Source organism: Neovison vison, chromosome 6, assembly GCF_020171115.1.
Source record: "Neovison vison isolate M4711 chromosome 6, ASM_NN_V1, whole genome shotgun sequence".
Taxonomy (NCBI): domain Eukaryota; kingdom Metazoa; phylum Chordata; class Mammalia; order Carnivora; family Mustelidae; genus Neogale; species Neogale vison.
In genome coordinates this window covers 10,729,533-10,745,548 of record NC_058096.1, presented here as the reverse complement: position 1 = coordinate 10,745,548, position 16,016 = coordinate 10,729,533, and the positions used below count along the sequence as shown (strand labels likewise).

At 45.8% G+C, this 16,016-nt stretch overlaps 1 protein-coding gene across 1 annotated transcript in view; it reads left to right on the top strand.

The window, feature by feature from the left end:
- MRPS6 (mitochondrial ribosomal protein S6) overlaps window positions 1-16,016 on the top strand; it is a 66,009-nt gene that overhangs the window by 44,863 nt on the left and 5,130 nt on the right. Inside the window, exon 2 of the mRNA XM_044250979.1 lies at window positions 5,384-5,523. Coding sequence (XP_044106914.1) covers window positions 5,384-5,523 — 140 coding nt within the window. The remainder of the gene's footprint in view (window positions 1-5,383; window positions 5,524-16,016) is intronic.

Below are 16,016 nucleotides of genomic sequence, written 5' to 3'. Positions count from 1 at the left end.
GTCTAAACCTTAGGGTCTGATCAGTGTATGACATACCTATTTTTTTTCTGAGTAGCCATGCAAATATATGAAGTTTTGGATTTTCCCTGAGTTGTATTTGCAGCCTGAATATCAGTAGTTTTAGTAATTCATAATAATAAGACCAAAACTGGTCATTTTGTCCAATGTGAATTTTTTTTTAAGATTTTATTTATTTATTTGACAGAGAGAGAGAGAGAGATCACAAGCAGGCAGAGAGGCAGGCAGAGAGAGAGGGGAAAGCATGTCCCCGCTGAGCTGAGAGCCCAATGCAGGGCTCGATCCCAGGACCCTGGGATCATGACCCGAGCCGAAGGCAGAGGCTTTAACCCACTGAGCCACCCAGGCGCCCCTCCAGTGTGAATTTTTTAAAGTATTGTTTATTGTAAATTTTTTGGACAGTACTTTATCTTAAAACAGCAGATAATTAGAACTAAGTTTAATATTTATATTTGTATATATACTAGGCCTTGTTATCTAAAATACATGAATATTTAGTTTCACTTCTATTAGATGAATTCTGGATTCTTTTAAACTACAATATTAGTATTAACAGCATTTTGGCACTATATGAAATAAATAGAAAAAAACTAGTATTGCCATTTTGCTTGCTTGAATATTGCAGTTACTAAGTGACAATGAGCTATCTTGTATATATGAAATGCAGCTTCAAATTGTAGTAGAGATTGGAGGAAACTTAGTTAGGGTTCCTCAAGGAAAAAAGAGTAAGCAAGCAGAGGATGGAATTGATACATTCATTTGCTTATTTAACCACCATTTTCTAGTGCCTGCCCCCTGATAACGTGAAGTGCTTTAGACTTTGGGAGTACCGAGGAGTCCATGATGGACAAAAGTCCTTGCTCTCTTGCAGCTTCTTTCTAGCAATGAAAGGGTATTTACAGATTGCCACAAGTGCTGTGTAGAAAGAAACAGGAATGACAGACTCCCTGGGGGAGGCAGGGCAGTTGGGGTGAGGAGGATATCAGGATGAGGGGCACAGAAGAAAAGAGAGGGAGATGACTTTCAAACTTTGTATGCCCCTGGGATATTTCGAGAATTACAGTATAAATGTTGTTTGTGTGAAGCTTGTAGAGGCAGAAAATTTGTTGGGAACTGCTGATTTTCACAGGAGAAAACTGAGGCACAAGTTTAAAAATGGATAAATTTTAACAAGTCATGCAAGGTTGTAACTCATTTGTGAATGAGCCGGGACTGGAATCCAGTTTTCCTAGTTCCCATTCACATTCATTCATTGTTTCTTTTCCATAGTTTTTTTCAAGTGAACGTTTTTAGCCCCTCAGTCTGTGCCTTGCCAAAATTGTGTTTCATTGCCATATGGTGGATTGGAGGAAAGTCTTAAGGAGCTGCTTTCAGATGGGATGGGAGAAGCCTATGAGAAGCACATACAACCTTTCTTAGAATAGTTGGAATTAAATGGTTCAGAGACCTTGTGAATGAGAATTATGGCAGCAAGATCATTTCCTTTCCTGTAGACCATATGTTCTTACAAATTGAACATTGTGCTGGATTGGATTGAGGAGAACTTTTTGTTTGGTTTGGTTTGGTTTTGAAGCCTAAGAATTTTATTTCAGTAGAGCTGTAGGTTTCACTGGATGAGGAAAGGTGCAGTTGGCATCTGGGTTGGTGAGGAGATGAGCTTGGTGGTTGGAGTGGTGAATCTGTAGTCACTTCTGTGAGACCTGCGATGACTGGAACATCCAGGCTGGTGTTGTTCACTTAGATTGGTGCCATGTGTGTCTACCTGAGGACCCATCCCAGGGGGCATTCTCTGTCTGCATACCTCAGTGGCCCAGGCTCATGGTTTTTATTTGTGATGCATTTTAGGGTTAGTGGATTGAGGCCTTGCCTGTATCCCCCAGTCCACTGCAATGGAGAGCAGAGGTTGGACAGTTAGTAAATAACTTAGTCTTTGCAGGACATACAGTTTCTGATGTAATTTCAGATCTACCTGTGGCACGAAAGCAGCCATGGGCACTATGCCCTTGCATGGGCTGGCTGTGTTCCAATAAAACTTTATTTGCACAAACAGGTAATGAGGCAGATGGCTCCGGAGCCCTTGTATGCTAGACCCCTGCTCTAGAATGATGAGGTAAGGTAGGAGGGACGAGTTGAACTCCTCTAATAAAAAAGAAATTTGTTGTTGTTGTTGTTGTTAAAGATTTTATTTATCAGAGAGAAAGAGAGGGAGAGAGTGTGCATGTACAGGCGCACAAGCAAGGTGGGGGCAGAGGGAGAGAGGGAGAAGCAGACCCCCCGCTGAGCGGAGAGCCCAAGAAGAGCCTCCCAGGACCCTGAGATCATGACCCCAGTCGAAGGCAGACACCTAGACGACTGAGCCACTCCGATGCCTCAACAAGAAATATTTTTGTTCCTCCATCTTTCTTTTAAAACTTTTGGGTTCTGTGAAATTACCATGAAACGAATGTGACCGTTGCAGCAGTCTGCAATTTGACCTTGGCATAATAAAGTCAAACAAAATGTATTTTGATATTTCCCTAGAGTTATATTCTTGTTAGGTAGCTTTACCCTGTTTTAGGACAGAAGAAAATTTCTTATTTCAGAAGTTCTTCAGAGGGGGTTGCTCCATGTTTCATACTCTAAGCACTTCAGTTGGATTTAACCAAGACGAGTTATTGAGATGCATTCTTTTTTTAGTCAAGCAAAGCTGAAATTAAAATTTACGATTTGGGTAGATAATCAGAGACTGTAAACCATCAAAGTTTGGGTTTTTTGTTTGTTTGTTTGTTTGTTTTTTTTAAAAACTTAACCCACATCTTTATTTGGGAATACTGTTTGTCTGCCTAATCATAAGTTAATAGGTGCAACACCAGGTCAAGAAGTGGCATTGTTAACTAAATGAAATATTACCCTGCTGTTACTAACAGGGCTTCCGCAGAAAGGTGGAAATGCCTAACTAATGAAATGTGAGAATTTAGTCTCCCTGTTGATTAGAACTGTATAAAAACACGTTTGTGTACAATTGTGAGGAGAAATTGCCATAGACTTTCTACCTGTTTAGTGTTAATGTGAAGTGATTTGGGCCCCTGTTTTTATTGTTGGTAGGAAGTTTGTTTTATCATAAAGTTGGTTAAATACATAAATATAATTTTTAGTAGGAATCTAAAAAAATTCCTGGTGGGCTGCAGTATGAGATGAAAGTAAAAATTTAATTTCTCAACCTTAAACTAGTACTTTGTGCATTCACAGCATTTTAACAGAATTTGTCGAATGAAAATTTTACAGGAATGGTGGATTTTCTTTGGTTACCAGAGTGCACACTTAAAATGATTCTTCGTTATTCTTTTCACTTGATCTGTAATGAGCCCCTGGAAGGTAGTCTTAAGTTCACTCCTGTACTTTGTGATCTCTCTACCTGGATCCCTTCAGTTATGTCTTTGAGGAGAAGCATCCCTTTTCCTTGACGAGGCGCCCCTCTGGCATCCTCTGCCCGCCCCCCAGTTTCTTTCGCCGGTGTTCCTTCCCTTGCACCAGGCGCTCCCACTTACCAGCTGCCGTGTCCTCTCAGAGTCATGGCATCTCTCTGAGGCTCCAACGTCCAAATTGGTAAACTGTCTTTGCTCTTTTTTTTTTTTTCTTTATTTCGGTGGAGATTAAATAATGTAACAGTAACACACTAGACCAGTGCGGGGCTCACAGCAGTTACACAGTAAATCAGCGTTGCCGTTGTTCTTACTTAAAACCTCTTCCGTTTTATCCTCTTGACTGCTTCATTCCCCTTTGACTATGAACTTGCTCCCGTTCTCTGCCTCCTCGGACATCCTGCTCACACTCCGCCTCCTGTGCTTTCTCTTTCCCTCCGTTGCTGTCACACGGCACCACAGAAACTTGCCATCTAGCTCTTGGCCCCATTCCGTGTGACGGCGCAGCCAGCACACCGTGGCCTTTGCTTCCTTCTCATCCTCCACCCTGTCACTCTGGAGTCTGTCACAAGGCGGGCCTGATTTTCCCTGACTGTTTGACCACCTTTTCTGTTTGCTTCTCTGGCTTCAGGTTCCCTTGGCAGGCCACATGGTTGTGTTCCCCAAGGGTCTGTTGCTCGCTTCTCCCCCTGCACCCTCCCTCCACGATGTCCCCTACTCCTGGGGCTCCAGAAGCCCTCCCATGCAGATGATCTGAAATGGGTAATTCTAACCCGCCCTGTTGTTTCTGAGCTTAAGGTTTACATTTGAAAGGTCAGCTTGGAGGAGCTGTGGGCAACTCAGACTCAGCATATCAATTCATCTTTTTATTGTGCCCAGCGAGCGTCCGCAGGTTTCCCTCTAGCTGTTAGTAACAGTACCATCTCCCCAGCCTCCATATTTTGGGGCTCCTCCTCTGCCACGTCTCTGTCTCGCTTCCCCATTGCCATAGCTGCATCTTCTCAGGTGCATCCTGTAAAGTATCTTGGCTTTCAGAGTTCTTCTGTATATACATACGTAAAGAGAGAGATCTGGAAAGAAGTTCAGCCGAGTGTTAAAAGTCTTTGATCTCTGGGTGGTGGGGATTTTATACTGTTTGGATTTTGTTGTTTTTAACGGGCATCAGGATTTCCGTGCTCGCGCGCCCGCTTCTCCCTCTCAGCCCTCCTGCGTCCTGATCATCCGCCGGCGGGACGCTTCCTAGTTAAACTCACACTTTCTTGCCTTTGCTCCTGTACTCAGAGCCTGTTCCGTTGGTTCTTTGCATCTCCCAGTGTCACTTTTCAGGGCTTCTCCCGAATAAGCTTTGCTTTAGTGCATTCATTTTCCCAACCGAACGTGCCGCCTTTCACAAGCTCTCTTTGCGGTGGCTTTTTGTGTTAATTCCTTTATTAGATTGTAAGCTCCAAGAGAGCAGAGAGTGGGTCTTACTCTTCCTTTTCCATGTTTGGTTATAATCTCCCTGTTTTTCTTTGGGGACAACCCCTTTTCCCACTGGCTCTGGTTCTGGTGGGATGGCCGGTCAAAGCGTCCTGCCAAGAGGATGGGATGTTCTTCCCCTGGAATTTGGATTTTGAGTCATGGGATACAAGGACTGACAATGATTGGCGTGGATTCATCCTGGCCAAGGTGCTCTGAAGAAGCCATTTCTTAGTTCCTGCTTCCCAGATCCCTGCAGCTGCCCTGGTTCCAGAACTCTCCGAGGCCTGGTTCTTCAGATTTTCCTTCGTATCTGTGAGCTATCTCGTATCCTTACACTAAATGTCTCTCTCTTTAAATTTTAAGATAGCTAGACAGTTTCTGTTACTTTTTTCCCTGCCAATAGAGCTGTTATGATTGGAACTGACCAGACTTAATCATTCTAGTTCATATATTGATTCTGACACGTTTTTTTCTTCTCTTTAAAAATGAAAACAAAAAAACAGCCAGAGACTGCTGCTGCTTTGAAACGTACGCTAGAAGCCCTGATGGACAGAGGGGCGATAGTGAGAAACTTGGAAAATCTGGGTGACCGAGCGCTGCCTTATAAGATTTCCGCCCACAGCCAGCAGCACAGTAGAGGAGGGTAAGTGTCTTCATGAATCTCAACAAATGGCTTTGGTAGGCTGTTAAGAATGCTGTTTAGTTCATGTTGGAAATGATGATAATTTCTCAGGAGACCTCTGTTGCACCAGGTGGCCTGTGGGTTCGTACTCTAGTGGCGTTGTGATTTAAATGGGTGCCAGGATAACTGGTCCATAATAAACCATAACCAGAGTACAGAAACAGGTCATGCGAGGAGCAACAGGTGTATAAGCTTTTGATGGCGGGAAACTTTTTTCTTGTCAACCTATGCACTGTTTCCTCCTGACATTTCTTCAGCTTTGCCTTTACAGTGCCTCAGCGACATGTGCTGTCCACACACTCGGTGCATCCTTTGTCAATAATGCGGGTTGCAGGGGACACGCACGAGGTACTGGGAGTAATGCGTTTAGTCAGCACCTGACCTGCAGTAGAGAAATGGTTTTATGTATGCCGAACAATAATCACAATTCTCTGTTTCGAAATTTTTTTTTCCTACAAGTGTATAGCACCTTCCTCAAACATGTCGAAGATTTGACTCTAGCAGTAACGGTCCTGGTAGACATTCTTTGATACCAGTTTGCTTGTTGAGTTGATCTGAAGCTTCTCTGACTCCTCATGATGTTATTTTTACACACATAATTTCTGGTTCGGAGGAGAAATCTTCTGATACTGTTGAGTTTCCCAGAAGTACTGATAGAGAAGATGGAAATCCGTGTTTAGTGGTGGGAAAGTCCAGGAGCTGAAGACTCTATACTCGCACTGGTGCTTGCCCGCTGGGTGGCCTTCACCAAGTCTTCAGCTTCTCTGATTCCCGTTCCCTTGGATACTGAACTCAGGTGGCCAATCTCCCATCCTTGTTGTCGTGGGGATCAAATGAGATCATTGCTCCATGTGCTGTAGGGCTGGTGCCACTGCTGTCCCCGCAGAGCTGGGGGTCTGTGCCAGTGCCGGCCACGGGAGAGGCCTGCGTGCCGTCCCGCCTCCCGCTGCGGTGAAGCCTCTGCCAACGTGCGGCACCTACTGCAGACCTCCTCTTCTGATTGCTTCACCTTGTTCTGTGCTAGCGTTCAGCTTCTGGAGAACACCTCTGAAGAGAGCGCCTGCGCCGTTGCTAGGCAACTTGAAATGCACAGTGGCCGTTCCTCTTCCAGGACTGGTAGAGAGAGGATGGAGACGGCGTGTGTAACGTTTTTTTTTTTTGTTTTTTTTTTTTTAACTTAACCACAAAAGGGTTTCATTTTAACAGCAAAGCCATGAATCCTTTTTCCTTTTTGTTCAGAGAGGAGCATGTAAAATTTAGCTAAGGATTATTAGCCAGGTTCTTGGTTAGAAAGCACTGAACACCGAGGATAAGCCCCTTCCCTCATTCATGTGCTTTCAGGGATGTGCACTAGGAGTGCTTTCTTCTGCCCCTTTTCCAAGGAGAATTTGTTGAGGGTTGGTGTGACCAGCATTCCAGAATTTGCACTTCTTGCACTAAGGTGCTTAGTGCTGCTGCTGCTGTCTGAGGACCCCACTTTGAGAACTGCTGTGTTGACTCATTAGTTGTCAGGCCTCTGTGTGCAGTGCTGGATTGGGCGGTGCTGTTTTTCTTTAGTGGATGGAATAAATTCAGATCCTGGAAGAACCCCCCCGCCCCCGGAACTAAGGCCGAACTGCAGAAACACTGAGCCCCACGTTCCGGATTCCCAACAAGGGGCATGTGCCCCACCAAGGACTCTTGCTGTCACTTTGTTCATTCACATTTAACGATTTTATCTCTGGCCCTTTTACTCTCAGACTCCTCAGCTAAGGAGGAGTAACATTCATAAAGGGTAATATATATGTGTATTGTATATAGACCCGGGACCTCCCTCCTAGTTGGGGAGGTTCATGATGTAAGCTTGGTTTTCTGGTATTAATCAATGTCTGGTATCTATTTGTTTAAGGTAGCATTTTCCAAAGTGTGGTCTCTGAAATACTAGTTAGACAGATACACTCTACCAAAAAATGGGGTGTGTGCGTGTGCGAGAGAGAGAGAGAGAACGAGCGTAAGCAATTAGGTATGGGATCCTTTGGAGAGTCTGATCCCTTCTGGAGATGCGCAACGTATGCGAGTGTAATAATGGTGAGAAGCCCTTCAGTAAGTTGCCTTCATTTATCAACTTTGACTGTTACCTTTTATTTTTATAACACTCATTACTATTCTTCACAGTGACTTTTGATTAAAGAGGAGATGAGAGATGAGAGGCTAATGTATTTTGGAGTTACCAGGGGGTAAAGATTTGAACTTGAGTGGTGTGTCAGATGTCTGTAGTGTGGAGCTTAAGGGTAGTCGGATCTTCTCCTGACTTCAACCAGCCTTCCCCTCGGGTCACTCCCCGCAGTGATGTTTGTACCAGGCTTTTCGTGCATTTGGTAAGGTCTGTGTGTCCCTTGCACACAGCCACATCAGGGGTCACAAACATGTATTAAGTGGATTATATGCCAGGATTCTGTGCTGGGTGCTGGAAAGGCTCAATTTTTCGAAGTGATTAAGAAGAAACAGCGGACTTATTTGTTGTAAACTTAGCATTCGAAAGTTTTTAACTCTTGGAACATCCCTGGAGACATGGCATATATCTATAATTTTGGTGAGGCACTGGTTTGAGTCCTGGGGTTGGTATTTGAGAGCCAGTTTTTTTAGCTAACGAGTGAGCCTAGATGTCCTCCAAGAATGCACATCACCCGTGGTACTGTTGGTATTATGTGTTTGTTGTTCTTACATTTTATGGGAGGAAATGTCTATCCTGGTGGTATTCCTAGGTCTCTGGATGGTTCTTGTGATCCAGTGTGGTTCCTGGTCACAAGTGGTTTTCCGTTGAGTCAGGGACGTGCTTGCACATTGCTGACCTAGGCACTGGCCAAAGAGATACCCGGGCAGGGGCCTGGCACAGCAGTGACCACCCGGCCTGGCTGACAGCCCGTCTCTGCCACGGTTACTTCCCGTGTTGTTGGGGGTTTGCCTCTGTTGTTGTCCATCCTTGCCCGGGTGGGTAGAAAAGTGCATAGGTGGGAGAGATACTGCTGCCTCAGGGTTATGTGGGGGGGGTCTCCCCAGGGGAGGAGGTGTTTATTGCTGTATCAGGTCTCTGACCAGCATATGCCAAAAAATCAAGTACGCGTGTGGTGTTCCACATATTAGTTAAGTTGTGCCCCAGGTGATGTGAATTAGACCAGGAAGGAGTTAACCAGATGTCCCCTTTGCTCTTTGGGCACGTTGGGGTGGTTGGGAGGTTTAGATGGAGGATTTGGCCTTACTAAAACACCTGTTGTCTCTAGGCAGTATCTGGAAATGATTGGAGCCTGATGCAGGTTGCGGGGAGGCCAGTGGGGGGGTGGGTCTTACACGTTCTGAGATTCATTCTCAGCTCTGGATTTGCTTTGGTCTCCTGGGGACCCGTTGGTTTTCCCTACTTGGTACCTTCAGATGCTCACCTTTATCAACTCGGAGCAAGGGAGGGTTGGCGTGGAAGATGCTTACTGTAGACCTCAGAGTCTGAAAGGTGACGATGTGACACGTGCAGAGGGGAGCAGTGGTGGGCTGGCTAAAGAGGGACAGGCATTTTCTGAGTCATGGTGTGAGGCGCGGGCTGCCGAAGCACTCCGGTGTCAGACTTCGGGGCTGCCCGGACTAGCGTAAGGCTCTCTCTCCACTAGATGGGGCTGGGCTGAGACTCAGCGGGCTTTCTGGTACAGAGAAAGCCGTAGTACACACTGTGGTCCATAGTTCCGTGCTGGGCTTGTGCTTGTTTGGAAAAGGATGCCCCCGACGGGCTTTGGCCGTTCCTAGCAGGTCCCATTGTACTGCGTGGAGATGGAACTTAGTGCAGAAGGCGTGTGTAAAGGAACTCTTATGTGCTGAAGGAGGTTTTTCTTGCCTGTTTTGTCCCTTTCTCCATTCTCGTCTGTTTTGGAACGTGAATAGGTGCTTATAAGATCTGCTGGCCTACATAGAAGATGCCCTTCTATTTACGGGTAAGCAGAACAGTAAAAATAACCGGCTCTGTGGTGAATCATGGAATTTTACTGACTCGCTCCCCAAACGTGTCTGCAGCTTTACTCCAAGAGAGCTTCTGGCACCCACTCTAGAGGGGATTGAGGCTTCTCTGTAGTTTTCCTGTTAGCTGACGTTTCCATGTTCTCGTGCTTTCCTGCCAGCAGTAGGCCCAGGCCAGCCTCCTGACCCCGTTCCTGTGTGCGAAGGTGCTCCACAGCTGGGTTTCAAGGCAGAGCTGCTGTGGCCTTGGAAGGGTTCCTTTTTAGTGGCAGCGTCTCGAGATTTGTAAGAGTTCTCCACTAGGTTTAGTGGTTTTAAAAATGTATGAGATCCAATAGATATAAAAAGAAATAGGGCTTTTCCATGCAGACAGTTCCTTGGTTTTAAGGTGAAGAATTCACTGTCTCAGTGAAGTCTGAAGCCAGCAAGGTTTAACTGATACGGTCTGGAAACTGGCATTCAGACGGATCTGTTTCCTCCCCTCCGAAAGGCTGGAAGATGCTGGAAGATGCTTCATGGCGTCAAATCCCTCCCATCCCCCTCCTCCACCCCCCACCCACCGTGAGCCACTGAGCGCTTCAGTGGAAATTTCCACTTGTCTGCTAGGGGGAAGGGGAGGCTGTGAGTGTGCGACTGTGTCTGAGAGAAACAGAAACAAAGACTATCACTCAAATTCAGGCAGGCGCTTTTACGCCAAACTTGTAAATAACAGGGTTAAGACAAAAGTGAAATAAAAAACAAATAATGACCTTTAAGTGTAGGAACACTGCACGGAGACACATATCTTCCCTCAACTACCTGGGGCCAGGCAGGGGGGTGGGTGGTGACAGCTTAGGCAGAAGGTGACTGAGGGACACTGGTACTGGGACCCCAGAGCAGGAGTGAAAGGCCAGGCCGAGCTGCGGGCGCCCTCGGCAAGCCCGTGCTGTGCATGCAGCGTTCTTGGGGGTGTCATTTTCCGGGATTGGACCGTCTGTCCTGGGGGGGCCGTTCTCAGGGTCTTCTTCGATCCCTGGGGTTTCAGTCACGGTGGCGGAGAGACTGGGAATGCTAAGTGTCTTAAGAATTAAAAAGGAGGGTCAGTTAGCACCTCGAACACCACGTGGGCAGGTTCTAGCTGGGAAACCGTTCCCTGCACCTTTAGAACACGAGACTGCGCTGGGGGTTGCATCAGTGTATGGAACCTCTGTTTGTACTCTGTCTCCTTGCCGCTAGCTGCCGTCTCTCTACTTCCAGTTCGGCGGAGTTGGTGCTGCGTAAATGTTAAGTGCTTTTCTGTAGGCGAAAGAGAGGCTTGGGTAAAGCTGATTTCTACCTCGTAGATCAAGTGCGATTCTATAATTAGAACCACACATGGGAAACCACACCTTTCAATGTAAACACTGCCGGGCTTTGTGTTTAAGGCAGGGGTGATACTGACATCAGCCCGGGCGGCCCGATGTGCAGGACCACTTCAGGGTGCTGCCCAGCAGCTGATCGAATGATCTAATTAGACCGTAGATGGCTAAACGGGGCTTTCCAGAATGATTTGTCCACGCACTGATTTAATTGTTGATTAGAGAATGGAAAACTGTTTGGAGAACTTTTTTTCTTTTTCAGAAAGCCAGCTTTGAGGTATGTCAAGGCACATGCAATTGTAGTCAAAATTCTCAACTATTCTCTAAATTGTGAGGATGGAGATAAGAAAGAGTCCATGTGTGTTGTGAGTTTAGTCTTGGTTTTGGTTCTGCCTAGCTTGGTTAGGGTAGAAGTAAAGGTGGGTATTTAATTGTGGTTCTTGAATCCTCTTGATCCTCCCCTCTTAGGGCCAGGCTGATGGTGGGGCAGAGGGCTCTCGGATTCCCCTGGAGACTGAGACATTCCTCTTTTGCTCCCTTCCCTGAACAGCTGCTCATGTGAGTTTCAGAATGGCTTCTCCGTGGTAGCCCTCAGGATATAAAGAGTAGGGGTCAGGGGAATTCAAGGTCATTTTTTTCAACTTAATAGTTGTGGACCTGTGTGGTCACAGGATGGGGATCCTTGCAGGCATCAGAAACTGCAGAACCCACTACTCTAAACAGGTTGTTTGTAGGCTCACTTTCTTCAGATGCCAAAATGGAAAAAGGCAGGGCTGCGCTCTGTATGCTCTCTTGTCACCATCATTCCTCGGGTCATCCTTCTGTAGTTAGAAAAGCCCAGCAGTCGGGAGTCAGATGTCCATTACTGTCATTTCCAGAGCCTCCTGCAGGACTGGGGGACTTGTATAAATAGTGGGACCCTGGTCTGACAGCACAGTAGCCCTGTGACCACTCTCTCCAGTGGGACTAAATGTTTTGGGAGGTCAGGGCCATGCATACCTCCTTTTTAGCCTCTTTTTGAGATCTGCCTGTAATAGGTGTTCACGGACCAGTTAAGTTTGTCTGCTTACCTGAAAACAAAATATACACATATATAAATGTATATATATATATATTGGCAACGCCCAGGAAATCAGTCATGGCCTTTTCTGTATGGGAAAGCCATCCTGGGCTGTTGACCTGTGTGCTTGGGCCACTAAGCCAGGCGGAGACTGAGTTTGTCCTCGATTTCTGTTTGGCTCCCCTGTGATGGGGAGAGACCACTTCATGCCCTGGATGGGGCTTAGCTGGAGGCTAAGAGCTTCAGCTTTCAACCAGGAGTGGTGAATACAGTAAGATCTGCCCATCTCTGAAGCTACTTGCCCTCTTCTCTATTTTGCTGGTGGTTCATTTTTGTGGAAATTTCCACAGTATAAAAAGGAACATGGGAGTAGAAGCAGTTTTTGCCCACACGAGCCCTAGGCACAGATCAGCGGGGTAATAAGCACAAAATGACTGTCACTGCTGTAGTTGTGGGCACAAACCCATCTGCATTCTGGCCTTGCTCTTGTTTAGGTTTGGTTGCTAGCGGGAGTATCATGCCTGGGGGAGGGAAGGCACACTGCGTAGAAGGTAAAGGCCGGAAACATTTTTGTAGTAACAGGGATCTTCTAGAAGCCCAGTTATAGCCTAATCTTAGGATGTTTAGGCCTTTTTCTGGGTAGGATTTCTTATCCTTGAGAAGCGTGTAGAGGCTGCAGGTACCAAGAGATGTGGTTGACAGAGTGGGGAACTGTTGGGTCTGCTTTTTATCCTGTGTCCTGGAGCAGATCTGTTCCCCCGTTCCCTTATAAGCACAGTCGGGTTGGACCGCATTGTCTCTGGCCCTCTCCACCACTTACATTTTGCGATTCTGTAACCCACTGGTCCCAAAGCTGTGTGTGGCTACTTTCCTGGAGTGAAAAGACCTGCTTTGTTAGAATCCTGGCTGCTGCCACTTAGTAGCTGAGTGACCTTGAGCTAATGACTTAATCGTTATAAAACTCAAAGGAGGCCATGTGTGGGAGGACCACTTTAAAAACTACTAGAGCAGTCGTGTTGCTAGGAGAGGGCTCCTGGACCGAAACCGCACGCAGCACCATTTCCTCCTCTTCCATTTTCTGAATTGCCACACGGAGCGGAGCATCTACTTCCTGTTCGTCGTCTTCCTCAGAAGCTGTTTAAAAGATGTGAAAGCACTTTGAAAACTAGAAAACTCTATGTAAGACACTTTCCTTTTAATTCCTGAAATAAGAAGTTTCTTCTTCTTTTTTCTTTAAGATTTTTAATTATTTATTTATTTGACAGACAGAGATATCAAGTAGGCAGAGAGAGAGAAGAAGCAGGCGCCCCGCTGAGCAGAGAGCCCGAAGTGGGGCTCGATCCCAGGACCCTGGGATCGTGACCTGAGCCGAAGGCAGAGGCTTAACCCACGGAGCCACCCAGGCGCCCCAGAAATAAGAGGATTCTGATAGTTGCTGGCCTCCAGCTTCTATCCTTGGGTAGTCTTTTTACCCTTATCACGAAATAGTATCCAAAAGCTTTGGGGGTCTTTCTTAGGACGACTTGGTGAGTGCTCGTGTGTGGACATTGTTGTTCAGGAAGACTGCGTGAGCCTTGATTTGTGGGCAGTCGAGTGGTGGGCAACTGCACACCTACTCTTTCTCTTCAAAACATGTTTAGACACTGATGCTAGCCCACAAAAATGCCTCTGGTACAGTTGAATGGAAAACGGGAGAAAACAATGGTTGCTGAACCCCAGGTAGGGTATCGAATAACTTGAAGACTTGACTGCTGGGGCAGACTAAACTGGAGAGCAGGAGCCCCCTGCGGACTTTCTGGAAGGAGGCGGGTACTTCCCAGGACTGGCAGTGGTGATTGCCCGGGTTATTGAGTGCCCAGGGCATGTCAGGCCCTTGCTAAGCGCTCGCCTGCATATTACCCCATTGTAACATGTGGCGTTTCACCAGCGCACTGCCTCGGGCCGTTGGTGCAGGGCTTTAGTGTAATAAAAGAGGAAGACTATTTTAGGGAACCTAGACAAAGGGCATGGGAAGAGGAAGGAGCTATAGAGTCAGCTATGGTGGGAATGTTGGTGAACAGGGGTGGAGGTCATAACTGGTCGGTGATAGTTTGGAGGGACACGGATGAATATGAAATGAAAGAACAAATGAATAAAATCGAAGAAAGAAATGCCGGGGCTGTGCTGAGTGCGAGAGTTCCCTGCCCTGGCCACCAGGCGGCCATCGTTACTGCAGGCTGGCAGGGAGGTGGAGGGCTGTGGACTGGCAGAGAGAAATTTAAGATTGATCACACTGACTTTTTAGGTTCTTTTGCAGAGCCTTACTAAAAGTAAGTAATCAGTAATTAGATGTTGAACAGATGAGCAGTTCTTAAGTTGGGTGATTGCAAACCTAGTCCCTTTCATATGGAGTAGAAATAAACAAGTGGAATTGTGTTTTGGAAAATTTGGCCATTTGGTGTATAATTTTCAGAGTAAGCCCAAATGGTAATCTCATCAGTGAGCAAACGTTACGAGTTACTTCCTCAAGAAGTTTGCCTGATGATGGAAGAGTTCATACTATTTTCTTAAAAAAAGATTTTATTTATTTGAGAGAGAGAGCAAGAAGGAGCAGGGGGAGGGGCAGAGGCAGAGGGAGAAGCAGACTCCCCACTGAGGAGGGAGCCCAGCGTGGGGCTCGATTCCGGGTCTCTGGGACCATGACCTGAGCCGAAGGCAATTGCTTAGCCAACTGAGGCACCTAGGCACCCCTACACTATTTTGAAAATAAGATTAATTTGTTTATTTATTTTAGAGAGCGTGTGGGCAGGGAAGGGGCAGAAGGTTGAGGGAGAGAGAGAGTTCTCCTGCAGACTCCCCTTGTTCCCACACCCTGAGATCATGACCTGAGCTCAAACCAAGAGTTGGATGCTTAACCGACTGAGCCACCCAGGCACCCCAGTTTATGCTTATTTTTATTTATTTTCTTGAGAAAATCTGGGAGTCTTTGTTATCTGTAGTTGCTTTTTCATCACCATTACCCAAATCAAATCATTCATTATGCACCATTATTAAATCAACAGCTTTGTTTATATAGATATAATTAACAACACAATAAACTCCACTTGAAGCGTATACTTTAATAAGGCTTGACACACACATATACATCTCTGTGAAGTCACTACAATCAATAATAAATAATTTGGTCACCCTGTAATTTCCGTCCCGTGGCCTGTGATGATTCCCTCCACTTGTTCCCATCTCTAACAACCAGAGGTCTGCTTTCTTTCCTTGTAGATTAGTTTATATTTCATAGAATCTTACTTAAATAAAATCAGATAGCATGTGCCCTTTTTTATACCGGTTTCTTTTGCACCAGCAAAAGTATTAGGAGATTCATTTGTATCGGTAGCTTATTGCTTTTTATGGCTGAGTAGTATGCCATTGTATGGACATACCACAGTTTATCAGTTGACATGTTTGGTTTCTTTTAAAGACTTTATTTATTTATTTGACAGACAGAGATCACAAGTAGGCAGGGAGGCAGGCAGAGAGAGTGGGGAAAGCAGGCTCCTTGCTGAGCAAAGAGCCTGATTCAGGACTAGATCCCAGGACCCTGAGATTATGACCTGAGCCAAAGGGAGAGCCTTAACCCACTGAACCTCCCAGGTGACCCCAGTTGACGTGTTGATGAATATCAGTTTGGGATTGTTAGTAGAGTCATAGTGAACATTCACATACAAGTTGTTGTGTGGACTAATGCTTTAATTTTCTTGGATGAATACCTAGGAGTAGAAGGGCTTGATCACAACAGCAAGTGTATGAACTTTTAAGAAAATACCGAAACAGTTGTATCATTTTGCATTCCCACTAGCAGTGTATGAGAATGCCAGTTGCTCTGTATCCTCACTAACACTTGGTAAGGTCAGTCTTTTTTTGATTTTAGCTGTTCTAGTGGGTATCTCCTTGTGGTTTTAATTTGAATGTCTCTAATGTATTAAGCATCTTTGGCAGGTGCTTCTTTGCCATAATCTATCTTTGGTGAAATGCCTGTTCAAATTTTATGTGCATTTTTTAAAAATTGGGGTTTTTAAAGTGAATTTTGAGTTTTTTATATTCTA